Source organism: Brachyhypopomus gauderio, chromosome 7 (genome assembly GCF_052324685.1).
Source record: "Brachyhypopomus gauderio isolate BG-103 chromosome 7, BGAUD_0.2, whole genome shotgun sequence".
Lineage (NCBI taxonomy): Eukaryota > Metazoa > Chordata > Actinopteri > Gymnotiformes > Hypopomidae > Brachyhypopomus > Brachyhypopomus gauderio.
In genome coordinates this window covers 23,786,742-23,808,913 of record NC_135217.1, presented here as the reverse complement: position 1 = coordinate 23,808,913, position 22,172 = coordinate 23,786,742, and the positions used below count along the sequence as shown (strand labels likewise).

The 22,172-nt window shown below is 41.9% G+C and overlaps 1 protein-coding gene and 1 pseudogene across 4 annotated transcripts; both read right to left on the bottom strand.

The window, feature by feature from the left end:
* Positions 1 to 4,601: 4,601 nt before the first annotated feature.
* Positions 4,602 to 9,492, bottom strand: LOC143519385 (leukocyte elastase inhibitor-like). 3 transcript variants are annotated; one of them, XM_077012761.1, is made up of 7 exons: positions 9,350 to 9,492; positions 8,217 to 8,394; positions 7,541 to 7,681; positions 7,082 to 7,199; positions 5,967 to 6,109; positions 5,305 to 5,472; positions 4,602 to 5,139 (listed from the first exon to the last, which is right to left on the bottom strand). In XM_077012761.1, the coding sequence occupies exons 2-7, from the start codon at positions 8,382 to 8,384 to the stop codon at positions 4,735 to 4,737; spliced, it is 1,143 nt and encodes a 380-aa protein (XP_076868876.1). In that variant the 5' UTR covers positions 8,385 to 8,394; positions 9,350 to 9,492; the 3' UTR covers positions 4,602 to 4,734. The 3 variants fall into 3 exon arrangements, with proteins under 3 accessions (XP_076868876.1, XP_076868877.1, XP_076868878.1); XM_077012762.1 differs by lacking the exon at positions 9,350 to 9,492 and adding an exon at positions 9,170 to 9,318; XM_077012763.1 differs by lacking the exon at positions 9,350 to 9,492 and adding an exon at positions 9,055 to 9,149.
* Positions 9,493 to 10,154: 662 nt separating this feature from the next.
* On the bottom strand, positions 10,155 to 14,889 carry LOC143519764 (serpin B6-like; annotated as a pseudogene). Its single transcript, XR_013132535.1, has 5 exons — positions 14,773 to 14,889; positions 14,376 to 14,553; positions 13,602 to 13,744; positions 11,090 to 11,257; positions 10,155 to 10,910 (listed from the first exon to the last, which is right to left on the bottom strand). The product of XR_013132535.1 is annotated as a serpin B6-like (transcript).
* Positions 14,890 to 22,172: the final 7,283 nt, after the last annotated feature.

Here is a 22,172-nt window from a genome sequence, read left to right as displayed (position 1 = left end):
CTCCACTGGGGATGTCATTAGGCAGTTGAAGGGGTACTGTGAGGATCATCTCAATTCCAGCAGCACGCCTTACACAAAGGAAGGAAAACTTGTCTATCACTCGCCCATAACTCAGCCAGAGGTGGCCAGGGTAGTAGGCTCCAGGTCTTCAGGGCTGGATGTGGTCTGCTCTAATGTTCCTTAAGGTACTGGATGCTGTGGGGCTGTCCTGGCTGAAACATCTTTGCACCCGTCATAGACCAAGAGCCACTTTTTTAACTGTGTTACGGCAAAGAGCCACATCATACATGGGCGAGTGTAGAATGTTGAGCGGGGGGGGGGGTCGAGTGTAAGCTGTGAAGACAGTCAAATGCGTGTTTTCCACTGCGCCGGTTTTAAAAGTATTAGCGGCTCGATAGGCTTGTAAACAAACCGCACACCACGAAAATGTAGCAGTGTGTCGCCCCATTAGTGCAGGTGAGCGCGCGGACCGGCTGGGGAGCCGCATGAAACCAGGCAAAGATCTCTCGAGCCGCGGGTTGGCCACCCCTGGTGTACACACTCCTCAGCCTCCCTGGAAAGGTCTATGTAGGGGTGTTGGAGAAAAGAGTCCAATTGTTGTGTTCACACAGATACAATTACCACAGTTGAACAGCTAACAAATGGAAACGAATGTCTGTAATTTTAGCAACATTAAATGAATTTGTCAAATACTTTTACACTAGGTTTCATGTTGTTCACAATCGCAACATTACATCCTCACTCAGGGCCGGAGTGGGCCATTATTTCAGCCCGGGAGTTTCATGCCCAAATCCGGCCCAAAATTATTTTTCCCTCCCAATCGGCCCAAACTAGAGATTGACATGAGCCAGCCCATCGGGAATCCTCCCAAATCTCCCGATTAGCCACTCCGGCTCTGTCCTCACCCAATCTGGCAGCCTGAAGATGACCAACATCTGGTGGGTAGGGATGTGGGTCAGTGATTAAAAGGAGCAGTTCATTCTGCTGTGCCATGTTGTGTACGGAACAATCACAATCCGGCAGACCTGAATGAATGAAATATTCTCATTGAATACTTTGTTCTGTACAAAGTTGAATGTGCTGACAACAAAATCACACAAAAATCATCAATGGAAATCAAATTTATTAACCAATGGAGGCCTGGATTTGGAGCCACACACAAAATTAAAGTGGAAAAACACACTACAGGCTGATCCAACTTTGATATAATGTCCTTAAAACAAGTCAAAATGAGGCTCAGTATTGTGTGTGGCCTCCACGTGCCTGTATGACCTCCCTACAACGCCTGGGCATGCTCCTGATGAGGTGGCGGATGGTCTCCTGAGGGATCTCCTCCCAGACCTAGACTAAAGCATCCGCCAACTCCTGGACAGTCTGTGGTGCAACGTGATGTTGGTGGATGGAGCGAGACATGATATCCCAGATGTGCTCAATCGGATTCAGGTCTGGGGAACGGGCGAGCCAGTCCATAGCTTCAATGCCTTCATCTTGCAGGAATTGCTGACACACTCCAGCCACATGAGGTCTAGCATTGTCCTGCATTAGGAGGAACCCAGGGCCAACCGCACCAGCATATGGTCTCACAAGGGGTCTGAGGATCTCATCTCGGTACCTAATGGCAGTCAGGGTACCTCTGTTGAGCACATGGAGGGCTGTGCGGCCCTCCAAAGAAATGCCACCCCACACCATTACTGACCCACTGCCAAACCGGTCATGCTGAAGGATGTTGCAGGTAGCAGATCACTCTCCACGGCGTCTCCAGACTCTGTCACGTCTGTCACATGTGCTCAGTGTGAACCTGCTTTCATCTGTGAAGAGCACAAGGCGCCAATGGCGAATTTGCCAATCCTGGTGTTCTCTGGCAAATGCCAAGCATCCTGCACGGTGTTGGGCTATGAGCACAACCCCCATCTGTGGACGTCGGGCCCTCATACCATCCTCATGGAGTTGGTTTCTAACCGTTTGTGCAGACACATGCACATTTGTGGCCTGCTGGAAGTCATGGTGCAGGGCTCTGGCACTGCTCCTCCTGTTCCTTCTTGCACAAAGGCGGAGGTAGCGGTCCTGCTGCTGGGTTGTTGCCCTCCTACGGCCTCCTCCACGTCTCCTGGTATACTGGCCTGTCTCCTGGTAGCGCCTCCAGCCTCTGGACACTACGCTGACAGACACAGCAAACCTTCTTGCCACAGCTCGTATTGATGTGCCATCCTGGATGAGCTGCACTACCTGAGCCACTTGTGTGGGTTGTAGAGTCCGTCTCATGCTACCATGAGTGTGAAAGGACCACCAACATTCAAAAGTGACCAAAACATCAGCCAGAAAGCATAGGTACTGAGAAGTGGTCTGTGGTCCCCACCTGCAGAACCACTCCTTTATAGGGGGGTCTTGTAATTGCCTCTCATTTCTACCTGTTGTCTGTTCCATTTGCACAACAGCAGGTGAAATTGATTCACAATCCGTGTTGCTTCCTAACTGAACAGGTTGGTTTCACAGAAGTGTGGTTGACTTGGAGTTATATTGTGTTGTTTAAGTGTTCCCTTTATTTTTTTGAGCAGTGTATATATATATATATATATATATATATATATATATATATAATACATACTGTGGCATACACCTTAAAAGGTGAACATCATATTGAACATTATTACAATATACCAACAATAACCAACCTCAAATCTTCTGTAATAAAGTGCACCACCTTACTTATGTTTGGATCATTCACGGTAGCTTCTTTGATGAACTCCAGTTTTGGTTTCCAACACTGGCCTTGAGCTCATCACTGCTTCCACACAGGCTTTCACATCACCCTCTGTATCAGAACAAGTAATGTCATCGACTGGATTGTGGATTGTGGGAACATGTATGGCCCTCACATTAAACCGCATCAGGTGCATCAGCAGCCGTTGACATCATAGGGGTGTTTTATACACTATATTGCCAAAGGTGTTTGCTCACCTTCTTTGACTCACATATGATCTTAAGTGATATCCCATTCCTAATCCATAGGGTTCAATATGATGTAGGTCCACCCTTTGCAGCTAGAACAGCTTCAAATCTTCTGGGAAGGCTGTCCACAAGGTTTAGGAGTGTATTTATGGGGATTTTTTTTTACTATTCTTCCAGAAGCTCTAATTCATCCCAACGGTGTTCTATCGGGTTGAGGTCAGGACTCTGTGCAGGCCAGTCAAGTTCATCCATACTAGACTACCATGATTTTATGGACCTTGCTTTGCGGACTGATGCACAGTCATGTTGGAAGAGGAAGGGGCCAGCTCCAAACTGTTCCCACAAAGAACAACTTTGGAATTGTCCAAAATGTCTGAAGCATTCAGAGTTTCTTTCACTGAATCTAAGGGGCTAAGCCCACCTCCTGAAAAACAACCCCACACTATAATCCATTCTCCTGGCAACAGCCAAACACAAACTTGTCCATCAGATTTCTAGAGGGAGAAGCAAGATTTGTCACTCCAGAGAATGCGCCTCCGCTGCACTAGAGTCCAGTGGCGGCGTGCTTTACATCTTAACCCATGGGCCGCGAATGCCACTTTGAGAGCCTCAAAAGAATAACTTTGGGCTGCAGAGATTTTGAATAAGGTGCGATACACTTTCTCACCCCTAGTAGCGGTAGAGCGTCACTCAGATGTTTTAACGTTTTTAATACATAGAAGATGCTACTAACAAAAAATGGAAATCCATTTTAAATGAAAAGTAGAAGGCAAAAATGAAGACAACCATCAAAAAGTCCAAAGTTGTACGAAAATATAACGCAGATTTTATTAAATATGGTTTTGTGAAAGGAGGAGCGATATTTTCATTTGCATTTGCAAATATTATTTATTTTAAAAGTGTTAGCAGCTTGCTAGGCTTGTAAACAAACCGCACACCACGAAGATGTAGCAGTGTGTCTCCCTCAGAGCTGATGAGGTAACCGGGCCACGACACCGACCGTTGGTGCAGGTGAGAGCGCGGGCCGGCTGGGGACTCAGACCTCTTCCCAATCGGACCTGGCACAGCACGGTTCGATTGGCCCTAGTGTGAGTGCGCCCTAAGAGCCGCATGAAACCAGGCAGAGCCGCATGTGGCTCGAGAGCAGCGGGTTGGCCACCCCTGACGTACACCAACCGAAAACCCTTGACACAATCCAAATGAAAGATACAATAACCAGGAGTCAACTGGTAAAAAGGCAAGACGTATATAGACAGACAAATGACCCTCAGGTGCCGGGAATGTAAATGGCCTCGCCCACCTGAGGGACGAACACAACGCAACGACAGGACAACATAAACTACTGCAGCTGTGGACAGAAGCAGCCAGCAGGGGGCTCCCGCATCGCGACAACCTGACAGTTGAATGTGGAATATTTAAGAGCGAGGAAATTTTTTGCACACAAATAACAGTTCAATGCTGGAATTCACTGAGCTCCTGAGAATGACCCATTCTTTCACAAATGTGTCAAATGTAAAAACAGTCTGCATGCCTAGGTGCCTTGAAAGTGATTGGAACACCCGATTCCAAGAATTTGGATGGGTGAGTGATTAGTCTTGTGTGTGTGCATATATATGGAAAGAGAAGTATTTAAAAAATGAAATGCAGAGAAATGCAGGAGACAAATATTTTCATCTTTTATAAATTATGTTTACAACCAACATACCCATTATTGCATGCTGACCAAGTTCTCATACAAACTGCTAACTGCCCTCATTTATTTATGTAACTAAAAGCTGCAGGAGTTTATGGTGAGCAGTATCGGCCACAGAAGAGAATGCTGCGTGTTGGCTTGTGCTGGATGAAGAAGAGGAAGGGATGGTCTGCCACAAATCTGGCCTGGGGAAGCAGACAATCCATTACCATCACAGCTGCCGTAGCTGCTGCAGCTTCTGTTCCTTCCTCATTCACCTCCACAAAGGACTTGTGCACCACCTTGGACAGCACCAGGTCACCACAGGGGGACATGAGGGAGAAGTCACACTTGCTCTGGTCGAAGGCGTCCACCATGCCCATGCTGACCAGCAGGTCCTTCATGTCATAGGTCTCTGACAGTTTGAAGCGGGGTACCGTCACCTCCACCTCCACCTGGTGCATCATATCGGGCTGCGTCCAATCCATGAAATTCTCATAAGTGAGCGTCTGCTCCAGCTGAGACAGAAGTAAACAGACAAAAGATCAAATGAATGTAAAGCTAGTTTAATGTGAATGTGCAGCTATTAGTGTACTGTGAATACCGCATCATCTCCAGTGTCGATTATATGTCATTTAAGCTGCTTCACATCCACTGAGCCCGTTTTTGTGCGATTCTGTTACCTTCTCCAGTCCGGTCGTGTCGTCCGCTATCTCATTAGGCAGGATGATGAACATGCTCACTTCTTCTCCCACATACGGCATCTCCAGAATCTGGCAGCTCATATCAGGGATAAAGGCCAGTGGAAATGTCGCCTCCTGGTACATCATCTGCACCGTCTTAGTTGTGTTCTGCTCAAAGTCAACAGTAAAGCACAAGCTTGCATTCAGATACACAGACACCTGCTGATAGAGAATGGTGATTTTGTTTCCTCACATATGCAGAACCTTGCTACAACTCATATAGCCATAAAATCTTTGAAATCTGTAAAGCATTTTGTGTGATGCTTTATGAAACAAGATTGAATATGAATATCTATTCATGAAATGTTCTATTCATAAATATACAAGTCACAGTTTATTTGTTTATGTATTCACTTGTGTTTATTATTATAAACACTGGAATCTTTTCAAGCCACCTGGCAAACTACTATAACAGCATATCATAACCTTTCAAAGGGTTTCAAAGCCTTTGAAGGTATTAATTAAGAGTTTAAACATAGCCTGGTATTTACTGTAACACTGCACATAATTTAGATTATTAAAGAACATCAATCAGCCGACCAGTCTGGACTATACATATCATCTGGTCACAGCACTTTTTGAGGTGCTTGGTTGCCAGTTACCTTAGTGAGTCTAAATGGAAGCTCGCTGGTAGCCTGGTCCTTGAACCTCTTCTGCCAGCTACCCTTGAAGTAGATGGCATTCACCAAGACCAGCCTGGTCAAACTGTCAACAACTCCTTCAGCCAACAAGTCCTTGATCTTTTCTATATTGGACAATAAAAACATAATAAACTGTTGCAGTAAAAACACATGGAACACTGAAAGAGGCTGTAGAATCCTCACTGTAGAGTAGCTACACTTCAATCAAGTTTTAACAAAGACAAGATAACACAATATACCCCATGATAAGCAGAAAAGCTAGTAATTATGTCATGAATTATGAATTTATGAATTTAAAGTAACACAAGTGTCACATCTGGCTCACATCTGGCTCTGCCCCTACATGTCAGTCATGTATTTTTCCTTTAGCTCCACCTTTGTTTATTTGCCATGGTTTTTCTTCAGTTTGTTCACTCCCCGTTTATTGTTTTCAGCTGTCCCGTTTTTTTGGGTTCATTTGGTTTGATATTTACTCCCTGTCTTTCTGGTATTCCTTCATTTGGATTGTTATTTAGTTCCCGTCTTTCTGACATTCCTTTCTGGGTCAATGTCGGTGCACATCATTCATTCTCAGTCTGTATTCATGTGTTTCTCATGGTTAGTGTTTTTCTCTGTCCATGTTCTTTATCAAGTTAGCTTCTCTGTTCTTGTTTCCTAGTTTAGCCTATCTTGTAATTGTACATTACCTGTTTTATGGTTTGTTTGTTGGGATTATCTGTTCATGTTAGCTAATTTAGTCTACCCTGTTTGTGTTTAGCACAGCTCAGTCCTTTATGTCCGTTAATTAGAAACCCTGTTGTTACTCTAGTCTAGTCAATCCATAATTGTCTAGTCATACTATTGTTTGTACTGTCAAGTCTGCCTTCGTGCATGTAGTTTTGTTTGCCCTGCTTGTCACGTCTCTTGTAAATGTCATAGTTAAGTTACATGCTTTACCTTTCCTTTACCTTAAGAACACACTGAGGAGTAAGGCCTCAGTCCATCAGGTTTGCTTTACATTAGAGAAATCTGAAATATCCTCAGTATCAATAACAATACATTTACAATAAAGGTATTTATTTCTGTGGAATACCGACCATGTGTTTGTTGCTCCACCCACTTATTAATCTGGATACGAGCCGCTTCCGCATTTGATTTGAAGTTAACCGTTTCAAGCTCAGCATGATAGTACGTTTTTGTGTCATGCAGGAACTTCTACAACAAAAGAAAAAAAAAAATCAGCAAGTGGGTTATACACAGATTAGCACATGCTGCCACTGAACGGTGTAAGAACAGGTCGAAAGTGCTCAGATAAATGCTGGCATTTCAATCATGCAGATAAAACTACTCCATGAAATTACTCAAAATCTTATTAAAATTTTAATTAAAAGTATTACTTAACTAAAAACACTACAAACAATGCCACTTGTATGGAAATGATCAGAGAGTGATTCATAGGAGAGAGAAAGAGATTCACGAGAGAAAACAATTCACAAAAGAGAGCTTCAAAGTGGTCAGGCCAGACATTTTCCACTTCTCTGTAAACAAAATCTTACCTCCAGAAACTGGTAGGATTTCTCTCCGTACAGACGGTTGGCCAGGCTAAATGTGTATGGAGCTCCAGCCTTGTTAACTGAACTTAGCAACTTTTCAAAGCCAATGTAGACATTGCCATTAGCTTTGTTAAAATGAAGACACTAAAGGAAGGCGTGGGGATAAAGACAAAAAAAATTAGAGATCGATACAACCCAAATCAAAAAGTTGGAGGACACTGAGGAAAATGACAAAGAAAAATCCATCTCAAGCGTTAAGCGCTTAAGAGCTTTTTACAAGAAATTATGGATTCAGGTTAATGTTCTGGTGACACTGAAAAAGCACCATATCTGAGAATCAGCAAATTTTGTAACTATGTGAACTTTGTCTCTTTAGCTCAAGACAAAGTGATTAAAAATTCCAAGTTGACAAATATAAGTGTCCAGCTGAGCACCTAGGTTTAGGGTTAGTACTGACTGAGTCATGATAACATACCTTTTCAGCAAAATGAGACAAAAGGCCAATATGGTAACTTACAAAGATTAATCAACCTATTAAAAGTCTTCCAGGACCCGATATCAGCACCCAATACACCCACAACACATTAATACAATTCAGTGCTTCAACAAACTGGAATCAGTTCACATGCTGTACATTAAGCACAGCTGCAGAGATTACACACAACACTCAAGTTCTGACCTCTGACATCTGGGCTGCGGTGTTGCCTCCAGCTCCTAGCAACACCATACCCAGAGCAGAGGAGATGCTCAACGATGAGAAGAACACATTGCCAGTTTTATTGCTTTCTCTGATCTTCTTGAACAGATCAAAGGTAAAATGTGTATTGGCCACTGAAAGGGGGTCCATTTCCCAAACCCTGAGAAAGCACAAGAAATTCCTACATTAACCACATAAAATAAAATCAGCACAGAGCTACATGAGTAACCCATCCGAGAACAAGACCATACACATCAAAGAAGAAACAACATCACCACTGAACCTGCTAAACTGATTCTGGTTGCATGCTGCAACATCATCTTATGAAGCTGAAGCTAAACGTTTAGCCTACATTATAGAAGCAATAGTCACCACACTGTTGAAACGTGGACAAACGACATCAGATCTCGCAAGTATGCTCTGAGCTATGTTAAAAGCTATATACTGAATGTAGATATATCTCTTGGGTTTTGAGTTCACGATAATGGGAAAAATTACGTTCGATAGGCTGTATGTATGTGATGTAAACTTGTTAATCAAAACCCAACTTATTTATGCTGTTGTAATGAGCGTTCTTCCCCTCTCCAAAGCCTGGTAGTTAAAAGGCTGGAAACTAGTTAAGCTGACAGTAAGCTAAAATGTGACATGATCCGCATTTTGGCAACAAGCCATCTTAATTCAGAAAAATATATATATTAAATGCTATTAAATGAAAGAAACCGAAAGCACGTTACAGAATTGTTTCTAACTGCCCCTAGAAACGAGAAATATGAAGAATTTCCTTCTGGTTACTTTAATTTGGATAGTACTATCGGCTCACCCGTTGACACTGAAATGCGAACTAACACGGAAACCTAAAATTACAGAGAGAACAACATAGAGTAACAGTAAAAAGTTCTACTTTTAGTTGCGTAACTACACACAGTCGCGCCTACCTCTCCAAATCTAGGTGGATTCAAGGCTACAACTGTAGTTAGCTAGCTCGTTAACGTGCCAGATAACCACAGTACCCGTACCCTGGTGCTGGTGTGGATTATTTCAGTGTATATAAAAGAAATGGACTATAGATACGGTGTTTATCACTGGTAAATTCCTGTTGTAAACACAAGACGTACCTGTCCCACGAGACTGGTGTGCGGCAGCAGGATGACAGATGACTGTTTAAAGAGTAGAGTACGGTGGCCCTGAAAGCCCATCGCGATGCAAGAGAAAAACGCGCTGCATCAAAATTACAACGCGCTGCAAATTCAGAAACGGTGCAAACCAGCCACAACACAACGGAAGTGTTTCTGAACGAATTATTCTATGCAGGGACTCTGTAGGTTTTTAGCCATAATCAACATTGTGTTATACAGTTTCCCATTACGTTGAACGGGATTTAAGTAGTAAAGCTCTTTAAATGTAGTTAGCTAACCCAGATAAGGAGATGAAAAATAGATGGATGGATGGATGAGTAGTTGGAATTATAGTGCTACTAAATTTAATATCTGCATCAATGTTGATTTTTACATTTAACATTCTCTAAATGTCCACCATTTCATTAGTAATTGAATGAGACTGATTAAGAAATTGCTAAATAGACTAAATGTCATTGGCCAAATTACAATAATGTCCAATTCTAAGAGCCTTGTAGTGCTGATAAATATTATCAGTAATGTTTTATGAATGAATTATGCAAAGACAAAACCAATTAACTAACTTAACACAAACAAAAGATGTAGACCTAAGAAAACAATAAAGTAAATTAGACTGATTTTCATGAGAGGCAACTTAGCAAGCTCGATTTAACAGTTTACAAAGATCCAAGAGAACACACAGTGAAAATGACTCTCAAAAAGAGAACTATTTCTCCGCTCTCTGAAGTAACATTTGGAATTTTATTAAAATAAAATTTTGTTACAAGGTGATGCAACCATTTAACACTTCCATACTTTCTGCCTACAAGCAAGCTTGCACAGCCTTACACAATGTAATTTTAATCACTATTCTCTCCACTCTTCTACTGTGTGTGCCCATCACTGACTGCTTTATAAACTGCACAGTTTGGATGGGGCAGCTCCAACTTTGTGTGACCCAACAGAAGATTCCGGTTCATGTTGTGAAGTAAACAGAGTAGCTACTAGCAATTTGAAGTTAACATACAGGATCAAGCTATTATGAGATCTGATTATAATGTTTATTGGTGCTACAGATTACTACAGAGTAAGAGATGCAGAGATATTCAACATAGGATTGAAGGTGATGTGTAAAGGCTGCAGGAGTTTATGGTGAGCAGTATCGGCCACAGAAGAGAATGCTGCGTGTTGGCTTGTGCTGGATGAAGAAGAGGAAGGGATGGTCAGCTATGAATCTTGCTGGAGGAGTAAAAGAACCACAACATCCTAACACCACCAATGCAAATGTAGCTGCTGCAGCTTCTGTTCCTTCCTCATTCACCTCCACAAAGGACTTGTGCACCACCTTGGACAGCACCATGTCAGGGCTGGAGGACATGAGGGAGAAGTCACACTTGCTCTGGTCGAAGGCGTCCACCATGCCCATGCTGACCAGCAGGTCCTTCATGTCATAGGTCTCTGACAGTTTGAAGCGAGGTACTGTCACGTCCACCACCACCTGGTGCATCACACTGGGCTGTGTCCATGTCTTAAATTTCTCATAAGTGAGAGTCTGCTCCAGCTGAGACAGAAGCAAATTGATTAATTCAAAACCAAAGTACAGCTATTAGTTTTATGTAAATGTGCAGCTACTGGTTTATTGTGAATACTGTTCACCGTTTTTCTCTCCAGAGCCTATTATATGTAATTTAAGCTGCTTTACATACACTGAGCTCGTTTGTGTGTGATTCTTTCTCTTACCTTCTCCAGTCCGGTCGTGTCATCCACAATCTCATTAGGCAGGATGATGAACATGCTCACCTCCTTTCCCACATATGGCATCTCCAGAATCTGGCAGTTCATATCAGGGATTATGGCCAGTGAAAACATGTCTGTCTGATGCATCATCTCCACTGGCTTAGTTTTGTTCTGTGCACAATCAAAAGTGAAGCACAAGATGGATTAGACACTAAAGCCTGACCTGCAATTCAACTCTGTTTATTACTGCATATAGCAGATGCTTTCTTTTCTGAGCATTAGAAAAACACCTGGGAAAAACAAGGTAATGTTAAAGTTGCATTTGTTTACTGCTGTTTCTCTGTAATTCATTTAATTTGATGGTTGTTGAAGCACCCATGCATGTAAGAAAGGCTATTTATAAGTAAATTAAAAAGTTTTATGTATGTAATTCAATCCTGGAACATTTTGAACTTTTTTGGACACCATCATGAGTAATGTATCTCCCCTACTGACCAGTTCCAAGCTCCTGCCTGTTATTTGAGCTGGGCCCAGTGGGCAAGGGATACACCCACTCCCACACACCCACACACGCCCTGTCACTCCCTCACTCACTACCCCCCTGCTATTGACACACCTTTTTCACCTGACACACATTCACACCCTAATTATGTTCAGCACTTAAGTCCACAGGTTCTACCATCCAGTGCTGCACACTGAGCCTAGAGGAGTGAACCACACGGACTCTTGCTGTGACAACATTACTCACGGACCATTGGAATTCAGACTTGATATTTGAAGGTCTTAATTGTGAATATAAACATAATGTGATTTCCTTGTAATACTGCAGAGAATTCAAATGATTAAAGAGTTCAAAATCAAATATCAAGAATTTTAGGAGGTCTGTTTTATACGGTCATGGCCAAAAGTTTTGAGAATGACACAAATATAATATTTTCACATGATCTGCTGTCCTCTGGTTTTTATGTGTGTTTGTCAGATGTTTTCATTACATACAGAAATATAATTGCAATCATATTATGAGTAACAAAAGCTTTTATTGACAGTTAGAATCAGTTAATGCAGCAAGTCAATATTTGCAGTGTTGACCCTTCTTCAGGACCTCTGCAATTCTCTGTGGCATGCTCTCAAGCAACTTCTGGACCAAATCTTGACTGACAGCAGTCCATTCTTGCACAATAAATGCTTGCATTTTGTCAGAATGTGTAGGTTTTTGTTTGTCCACCCGTCTCTTGATGATTGACCACAAGTTCTCAATGGGATTAAGATCTGGGGAGTTTCCAGGCCATGGACCCAAAATCTCTGTTTTGTTCCCTGAGCCATTTAGTTATCACCTTTGCTTTATGGCAAGGTGCTCCAACATGCTGGAAAAGGCATTGTTGATCACCAAACTGCTCTTGGATGGTTGGGAGAAGTTGCTCTCGGAGGACATTCTGGTACCATTCTTTATTCATGGCTGTGTTTTTAGGCAAGACTGTGAGAAAGCCGATTCCCTTGGCTGAGAAGCAACCCCACACATGAATGGTTTCAGGATGCTTTACAGTTGGCATGAGACAGACTGGTGGTAGCGCTCACCTCGTCTTCTCCAAACAAGCTGTTTTACAGATGTTCCAAACAATCGGAAATCTGAGGGGATTCATCAGAGAAAATGACTTTACCCCAGTCCTTAGCAGTCCACTCCCTGTACCTTTTGCAGAATATCAGTCTGTCCCTGATGTTTTTTTCTGGAGAGAAATGGCTTCTTTGCTGCCCTCCTTGAGACCAGGCCTTGCTCCAAGAGTCTCCGCCTCACAGTGCGTGCAGATACACTCACACCTGCCTGTTGCCATTCCTGAGCAAGCTCTGCACTGCTGGTAGCCCGATTCCGCAGCTGAAACACTTTTATGAGAGACGGTCCTGGCGCTTGCTGGTCTTTCTTGGGTGCCCTGGAGCTTTTTTGGCAACAATGGAACCTCTCTCCTTGAAGTTCTTGATGATGCAATAGATTGTTGATTGAGGTGCAATCTTTCTAGATGCGATACTCTTCCCTGTTAGGCCATTTTTGTGCAGTGCAATGATGATGTGTTTCTTTAGAGATAACCATGGTTAACAGAAGATAAACAATGATGCCAAGCATCAGCCTCATTTTAAAGTGTCCAGTGGTGTCATTCTTACTTAATCATGATAGATTGATCTCCAGCCCTGTCCTCATCAACACCCACACCTGTGTTAATGGAGCAATCACTGAAATGATGTTAGCTGGTCCTTCTAAGGCAGGGCTGCAATGAAGTTGAAATGTGTTTTGGGGATAAAGTTCATTTTCTAGGCAAATATTGACTTTGCAATTAATTCCTATTAAGCTGATCACTCTTTATAACATTCTGGAGTATATGCAAATTGCAATTATAAAAACTGAAGCAGTAGACTTTGTAAAAATTTATATTTGTATCATTCTCAAAACCTTTGGCCATGACTGTACATTCCATTTGGTTATGTCAATCACAGCACTTCTTGAGGTGCACTGGTTGCCAGTTACCTTACTGAGTTTAAATGGACGCTCCCTGGTAGTGTCCCCTTGGAACTTATTCACCCAGGTGCCCTTGAAGTAGATGGCATTCACCAAGACCAGTCTGGTCACACTGTCAACAGTTCCATTAGCCAGCAGGCCCTTGATCTTTTCTGTATTGAGCATTCAAACACAAGATACTGCAATAGTAAAACACACAGAGCACTGAGGTGTTGCCACAGAACCCCAACTGAGGGATGTAGTCTGGTGTGTTTGTAGAATATCTAATATATTCAGAAATTAGATGTAACAAAGAAACACATTTTTAATTTGATCATCCCCCATGACAAAATAATATACTGAAATAGCTGAAAAGTAAGTTGTGTTGTCATGAATAACCAATTTGCCTGAATTAATAAACTAACTCTCCATCCATCACATTTCACCTGATCAGGTATAGACAAGCACATGTGATACACCTGCGGCCAGCCAACGTAAGTTTTTGAACAGCCACTAGTACAACATGATTGGTGGGCTCAACACACCTGGAGGAGAGCACCAACTCCCAGATATTCTGAATGGCACATTCATGGCATCATGCAACTGCAATTTGTCAGCAAATTTTCTTTAAGAGGGCTTAATAATGCCTGGCTTCGTTATGCTTGACTGAGAATGACAGATGTGAGGGGACTTACATTAGAGAAATTTGGAATATGCTCAGTTTCATTTATGGTCACAAAGAAGGCATAAATGTCCCCTAAATACACATAACAATAAAATCATATATTTCTGTGGAGTACCAACCATGTGTTTGCTGCTCCACCCACTTATTAATCTGGATACGAGCTGCCTCCGCATCTGATATGAAGTCAACCGTTTCCAGTTCAGCATGATAGTACTTTTTTGTGTCATGCAGAAATTTCTACAACAAAAGAAAAAAAATCCAGTTAAGTGGGTTATACGCAGATAGCACATGCTGCCACTGAATGGTATAAGAACAGGTTAAAAGTGCTCAGTGCTGGAATTTATCATAGATACACATTTTTCATGAAATGATTAACAATCAATCAGCATTGTTACAAGATTTTGAGCAGTGCTGATGATGTCTGCTAAAGGGACCTGACAAACAAATATTTTCATACCAAGACGTTTCCGGCCCCACGCTGGAGTTACGTCACTTCCTGCCCCAACGTGGAGCTGCCTCCAGCTGGAGCTCTGCAGCCAGGTACTCTTGGGCAAGAGCCACCGCGATTGCATACTTTTTGATGCGCGGACCCTTGGGTGCAAACTTAGCTTGAGTGAATCTTGAAGCTAGCATAACGTTAAAGTCATAGCGCTTTACACGAATGAGTGTCGTAGCGGTGGGAAAACCAAAAAGGAAATGAAGCACATACCTTTTGGGTCAAGCTGTCGTCAGGAGCGGGTCGTTTTTGCAGAGGAAGTGAGATAACGTTGAGACAGCAGTTACATTTAAGAAATAAAAGCTGTTGGTTTATCAAGCCAAACTTTTGTTCATCTAACCACTGAGCTGTTGGACCTGATAGGCGATTCGTTGGAAAACGACGAGCATTGAGAGCCGAAAACACTCAGATTTTTGCATTGGTGAGTGTATATGTTAATGGTAGCGTTAGCCACCTATGCTAAGCTAACCATTTTATGGGGGTTTAGTGTCATGATGTCAGTGTTTTAGCCTCTTTTTGGTCCAGATGATTTAAAATAATTTCAAATTCAAATTGCATTTTTTTCCTCAACAGAGAGAGGTGCTCTATTGTTAGGTTACGCTAAACTAGTTTCACTACAGGCATGTTAGTGATGGGCAAAGCAGTTCTTTTAGATGAACTGAATCATTAGAATCGGTTCACTAAAAAGATTCGTTCAAAAGTTCCGTTCACCGAATCGTTCAGTGTTTGGCAGGACTCCGACCCACCTAATGATGTAATTGCGGTGTTTCCGCGTGGGTAAAGGGCGGAGCATGTGTCAATCATTTTCGACTGCAGCCAATCAGATACTAGACTTTCGTTGTCAATCAAATTTTATTAAGCCAATTATTAGCCAGAGTTATCTGTCAATAATTTTTTACTGCAGCCAATCATCTTAACAGATCTGCCAAAAGAAGGCGGAAACTGCATGGAGAAGTTCTTTAAACAGAAGTATATGCCGCTCTTACACAAAAGTAGCTCAATAAAATATTAAAAGAGCCATGACTTTAGACATTTTTAAATCGAAGTTTAAAATACTTCTCACTAGGAGTGTGGGGAGACACTCAGCTCACGAGACGAGACGATACACAATATTGTGTTCACGAGAACGAGACGAGACGAGATTTTAAGAACACTAAAATTACAAATTATATGACTGGACAACAGACTTTTATTTAACTGAGTTACACATGCATTTTGAAATGTTTTATTATAACTCTTAACATGCATTATGTAAGCATGAACTTTTAATAAACTTCTACAAATTGAAATTAAAATAAAATTTCATAAAAGTTAAAATAAAATAAATAAGATTAAATATTTCTCCTTTTTTTTCAAGAGCAAACAATATTACAGTGAGTCCCCGCTTAATGATGGTGTTAGAGACTGAAAAGTCCGTCGTAAGGCATTTTCGTCGTTAAGCGTGAGCCTAGATTTAGATACACTTTAATCGTAAATACCGTAAAGAAAAAAACGAACAATGTTCTCGTGCGTACAGCGTGAGAAAGAGCAATCACGCTGCCGAGGTGGGCTTATCGTACACAACACTCCACTACACTCCACAACACTCCACTGTGCTGCCACTGCTCCTCCGCGCACCGCGCGAACTAAAATAAAAAGTTGGTCATAACTTCGGTCTGTCGTTAACCAGACCCGTCGTTAAGCGGGGACTCACTGTATTATGTGCAAAACAAAAAGTTCTTCTCTGTCAATACAGAGTGCAAATAGAGCCTGACCAAATATGTCACTGAATTTGCTGTAACTACACTGCCATGTTAATTTTTAAGAATATTAGCATCCCCACACTGCTCCCGATATCCTTCGCTGTTTCAACTTGCCAAAGCGTCTTTCTGTCCCTGCTACCTCTGTTCAAGTGAGATATGTTGATTTGAGTACTGAGCTGTGGTGCTGCTGTAAATGTCTCTGCATCCTGCTCGTATTAGTCGCGGTGTACAGCATTATTTTCATACAATGTGGTATGGTCCGTGTCTTATCAGTCACTCTCTCAGCCGAAGTGAAATTTGTGGGCGGAGTTTAATTACATCTTTGCGGGAGTCATTTAGTTGGATTAACTCTGATTTGATCAACTCTGTCCGATAACTCTAACACTGAACATCATTTAAATTTAACAGTGTTAAATTACTCTTTGGGAGTGGAAATCAACTCGGAAATGTTTAACTCTGAAAATTTAACACTCCAGTTTTTGCTGTGTAGGAGAGGACGTAAACGCCATTGGCTGCAGTAAAAAATGATTGACAGCTAACTCTGGCTGATAATTGGCTTAATAAAATTTGATTGACAATGAAAGTCTAGTATCTGATTGGCTGCAGTCGAAAATGATTGACACATGCTCCGCCCTTTACCCACGCCCACCAGGACTCCGGCCTGCAGCATTACCCTGCAGCATTACCCTTCTCGCACTTCAGGGCAATGAACAAAGGCCCCATCCGAAATCGCGTATTACGGTGCAGTACGTTCTTCCCAACCATCAAAGCAGTACGTTATTTAAGTACGCGATTGGTCAGTATGCATCCAACCTTGGACATAATACGTCCGCCATCTTACCTATGTCACATGACCTATGACGTTACGCTACTACAATAAAAGGCCGTGAAGTTAATTAAAAGCCCCTTTTGACAGTTTTCTACTTTATGGTCTGTTCGTGATTTACATTCGATTTGCTTCATTTACATTTGCTTCATTTACATTTACATTTTCTTCATTTACATTTAATTTTACATTCACCTCGTCAAGACAGTTCTAGCGATGGTATTCTCTGCAAGACGGCGTCGAGTAGTAACTCGGAGAAGATTCCTCAGGAATTTGATTATTTACCTCAGGAGAAATGTAAGTACCGCTATCGTCTTTAGCAATCGTAGCCGGCACTTACTACATACATATTTGTGCTACTGATTGGACAGCACAAATCAATGACATCTTAATACTAAGATGATTAAAAATACAGCTTCGAGTTATACTTCTAGAGCAGAGGTCACTAACAGGCGGACCACGGTCCGGATCTGGACCCGAACACAGTCCTGTCCGGACCCAATCTCATTCCTGATTACCTCTGCAAATTTCTATTTCCGTGGTCCGCAACCAACGGACCTCAGTCCGGATACGGACCCAAATGCCATCCAATCCGGACCCAGAATAAATTGTTAAAAATATTTTTTAATTTTGATGGGAGAATTAATTTTAAACCAGAGCATTTATTTCAGTGCTATTGAAAAAACACTCTGTCACGAGTGTTACGTTCGCCACCTGCCCGCCACTTACCCTCTGGCCCGCGGAAAAATATAGTTGATTAGCCCTGTTCTAGAGTTAGTGGAGCTTCGAGCGTAGTGGTAAATTCTCTCTTGTGATGAGCAAATATCTGGTTTGAATACCGCGGAACAAAAAACATTCTTTGTGCTCATTATGAAATAATGTATAGCTAAACCACTTTCACAAAAATATTTATTCAATTAATTTTTTTACAGTAAATAAAAAACCAAATTCTAATTGGATCAAATAAATAAAGTATTATTATATTAATAATTAATTAAACTATGTGCATTGATTTACAGGATGGGAGCCTGACGTATTGTCACCTCAATACAGCTGTGCCCGTCTTGCAGCTGTATTTCGGTGGTGGAGACCTCAGGGCAGATTTCAGACTCTCCCGTGAGACCTCACTCAGTAATGCACTGAGGCAGAAGACTGATCATGGGTGGAGCAGGGACATCGAGCTGTTGGTGTTCCTTTACTGGCTGGCACACGCAGCATCCTATTGTGTGGTCTCCCGAGCGTTCGCCATCTCAATATCTTCTGTGTGTGACATCGTGCACAGAATGAGCAAGGCAGTCTGTGGAATTTTGAAGAGAGTCATTGTTACCTGCTGGTGTTGAACTGGAGGTGGTAGGAGCAGGATTTGCCCAGTTGGCTGGATCGGCATCTTTCAAAGTGGCAGTTGGTCCCATCGACGGGTGCCACATCCGAATAAAACCCTCATCTGCCAGTGCACAGTGCTACCTGAACAGGAAGCTTTTTTATTCCGTGCAGCTGCAAGCGATCTGTGACCATCAGGGAAAGTTTATTGACATTTTTGTTGGTTACCCTGGGTCTGTACACGACGCAAGGGTGCTGAAGAACAGCCCTATAAATATAAAGAGGGCCTATACCCACCTAGAGGAAGGTGCATACTTGGGGATGGGGGTTATCCGTGCATCAGCGCACCAATCCAGCTCCTGACCCCTTATCGAGAGCCTGTGCAGAACCTTGTACAGGCTCGTTTTAACAGCAGACTCTCTCGGGCCAGGAACATAATTGAAAAAACATTTGGAATGCTGAAGACCCGCTGGTGCTCCATTTTCTTTAAAGCCCTTGAGGTGAGCCCTGTCTTTGCACCCGAGGTTGTGGTATGCTGCGCTGTGCTCCACAACCTCTGCATTGCTCACGGCGACATCATAGACCCAGAGGTTCCAGAGGCTGATGACACTGACCCACCAGAGCCTGTCGGCACAGAACAAACATCAGGGGAAGATGCACGAGAGATTCTGGCTGCAGCTGTCTCAACATCGTGTTTTAGCTCTGCACAAGCATGATTATATTTAGAAATGTTTTTCAAATTGTGTATTTCTCCATTTTTCTTACTGATGCCAAATTAAAATCATTCCAAATTGTACTCAGACTTGTTGGGTGTAAATGATGTATTACCTTTAGGTTATGAATATCATTTAGCATTAAAGTTTATAAGTTTATAGAATGCCTTTAATGTCATTATACACATGTACAATGAGATTGAAAGCTTTCCCTTTTTCGGTGCAAACATACAGAATATAAAAAGTATAAGAGAAAAAATATATCAGTCCCACCAGGATTTCGCGGGCCTTTTTTGTGATTGTTGCAGGCTAAAATGTTTGATGTTGCGGGTGTTTTTCAAAAAAATTGCGATGGAAGTTGCGGTGTGTTTTTGCTTTTTTGTGAGTACATTACAATAGGGAGTAAATGTTGTATGGTTTCCTCTATTTAGTAGTCCATTTTAATTATCTATTTACCTATTTATTCAGGGTTGCCAACTTTTCAAGATCGCTTGAAGTGAGATTTGAACCTGGAGGGCGTGGCGAACATTAATTGTTGACGGGGGGGGAGGGAGGGGGCGGAGTTAGCGAACGTAAGTTGTTACCGGGCGGCCTGTAAAATGGACACAAATTAAGTATTATATCGAGATCGATCGCCAGTGGTTGTGCCAGAGCGAACTAGTAACTCACAGATATGGATCAGAGATAAATAAACTTTATCTCTGACTTTAAACTTTATCTCAGTTTAAAAAGTTTAAACTTATAAACTTTATCTCAGACCCTCGCCGCTTGCGTGCGCTGCAGTGACTTCGCGGGCTACCGTTGCATTGTGGGGAATGTAGTGTTTGTGCGTGCAAAACACCATCGGGCGGCTGTGGCCTACGGGCTGGTTCTAATAGTAATTAAATATCATCCAGGGGGCCATAGATAACACAGGTCAACAGCATTTTTGGGGCCAAAGATATTTCAACGAATTTAGGGTAACTTTGGGGTGCTGATTCTGAATATGTCATCAGTTTTGCCAGATTGGCTCAAGTTTTTGAGATTTTTCGTGAAATGTGTAAAAAAAAAGACGTAATTTGCTACACGCGCATTAACTTTATTTTATTTTATTTAAAATAGGCCAAATACACTTTTTTTATGAAGTCTGTTATGTTTCTTCTATGTTTTTGCAGTGTATATTCACCATAAATGTAATAGAATGTGTCTGGATCGTTAAGACAACTTCTTCTTGATGAGTTCATGCTTTTCACTGGAAAACAGACAACAACATAAAGTTAGTGCAAAAATCAAGCTATGAACAAACTTTTAGAACACTAATTAACAAAAAACTATATTGAGAACTGCTCAGTTCAAGTACTAATCCCAAGAAATTAATGAGATGATGCGTCGCATTTACCAACAAGTGCTACAAAAATCTCAAAAACTTGAGCCAATCTGGCAAAACTGATAGCATATTCAGAATCAGCACCCTAAAAATACCCCAAATTCATTAAAATATTTTGGACACCAGTAAATTTTTTTTTTGTTGACCTGTGTAATCAATTACAATTACATCGGATCTGGACAGTTTATCCCCGCTTTCATGTAGTGTACCGGGATACTGCTTTTCCCGATCTTTTTGCCGTTATTTTCGTCGCTCATGCTGTTTTCAGTCTGCTCCTCTTGAACGTATATACGGAAGTAAGGCAGGAGTTTGTCGACGTCACATCAAGACGACATCAGTGATTGGTCAAATTTGCGGGAAAGTTGCGGTGATTAGCTGAAGTTGCAACACCGCCCTGAATTCGCGGGATTTGCTTGAAGTTGCGTTGAAGTTGCAAATCGCAACATCGCGACTTTCTGGAGGGTCTGATATATATATTAGTGGTGGGACTTTAACGCATTAATTTCGATTAATTAATTACAGGAGAATTAACGAACTAAAAAAAATGAACGCATGAGACACTTTAGCACCGTGGAATGTTTCTCAGTGCACGAGTTCCAGACATATACAGATTATATGGATGCACAATAAGATCATGATGGAGATGACTGAAGAGGCTACGCTGGTGGATGGGAAATTTAAATATAAGAAACTTCCAGATGGAAGTACAAACAAAAATAGTGTTATTTGCACTTTATGTAGGAAGGAAACATGTTGTTGTTAACGCAAAGGTCAGTAATGATAACTTAGCTGCTAAATGTATTCCTAGTACGATAGGGTGACCAAACGTCCGTATTTCCCGGGACATGTCCGTATTTCACATCCTGTCCCGGGCGTCCCGGGATTTTTTTTAAGTGAGGAAATGTCTTGGTTTTTAAATTACCTTCATTGGACCATTAAGACTGATTAAACTTTCGCGAGTGACCGTAGTGCGCGACTCTGCACACCTCACGCTGTGGCGGAGGCGTTTATACTCGACGCGTCACATTATTTGCAGTGTTGTTCGCTGTTTGCTGTGGTCGAAGATAATGGCTTACAAGATGTGCTGCAAATGCAAGTTACGAACTGCCATCCAGAAAGACAATGTCGAAGAAAATCCAGCAGCTGTAGCTATGATGAGGAAAGGGAAGTAAAACAGGTTATTGTGAAGAGCGCCACAAATGTGGCTCTGACTGGGGATCACTGGACCTCTGTTAGCAACAAGAATTATCTTGGTGTGACAGCTCATATAGATGATGAATGAAGATCCAGTCATTTGCTATGAGCATGCAGAAGACCACTTCTATGGAGACGCCTGTGCCAGAGGCCTGGGAAATTAAAGAAAAACCATCTAAAATGGTATTAAAAAACATCTTCTGATTTACTTCAATTCTTCTTATTCTTCCAATATCTTGAGCAAAACTCCCAAAATTAA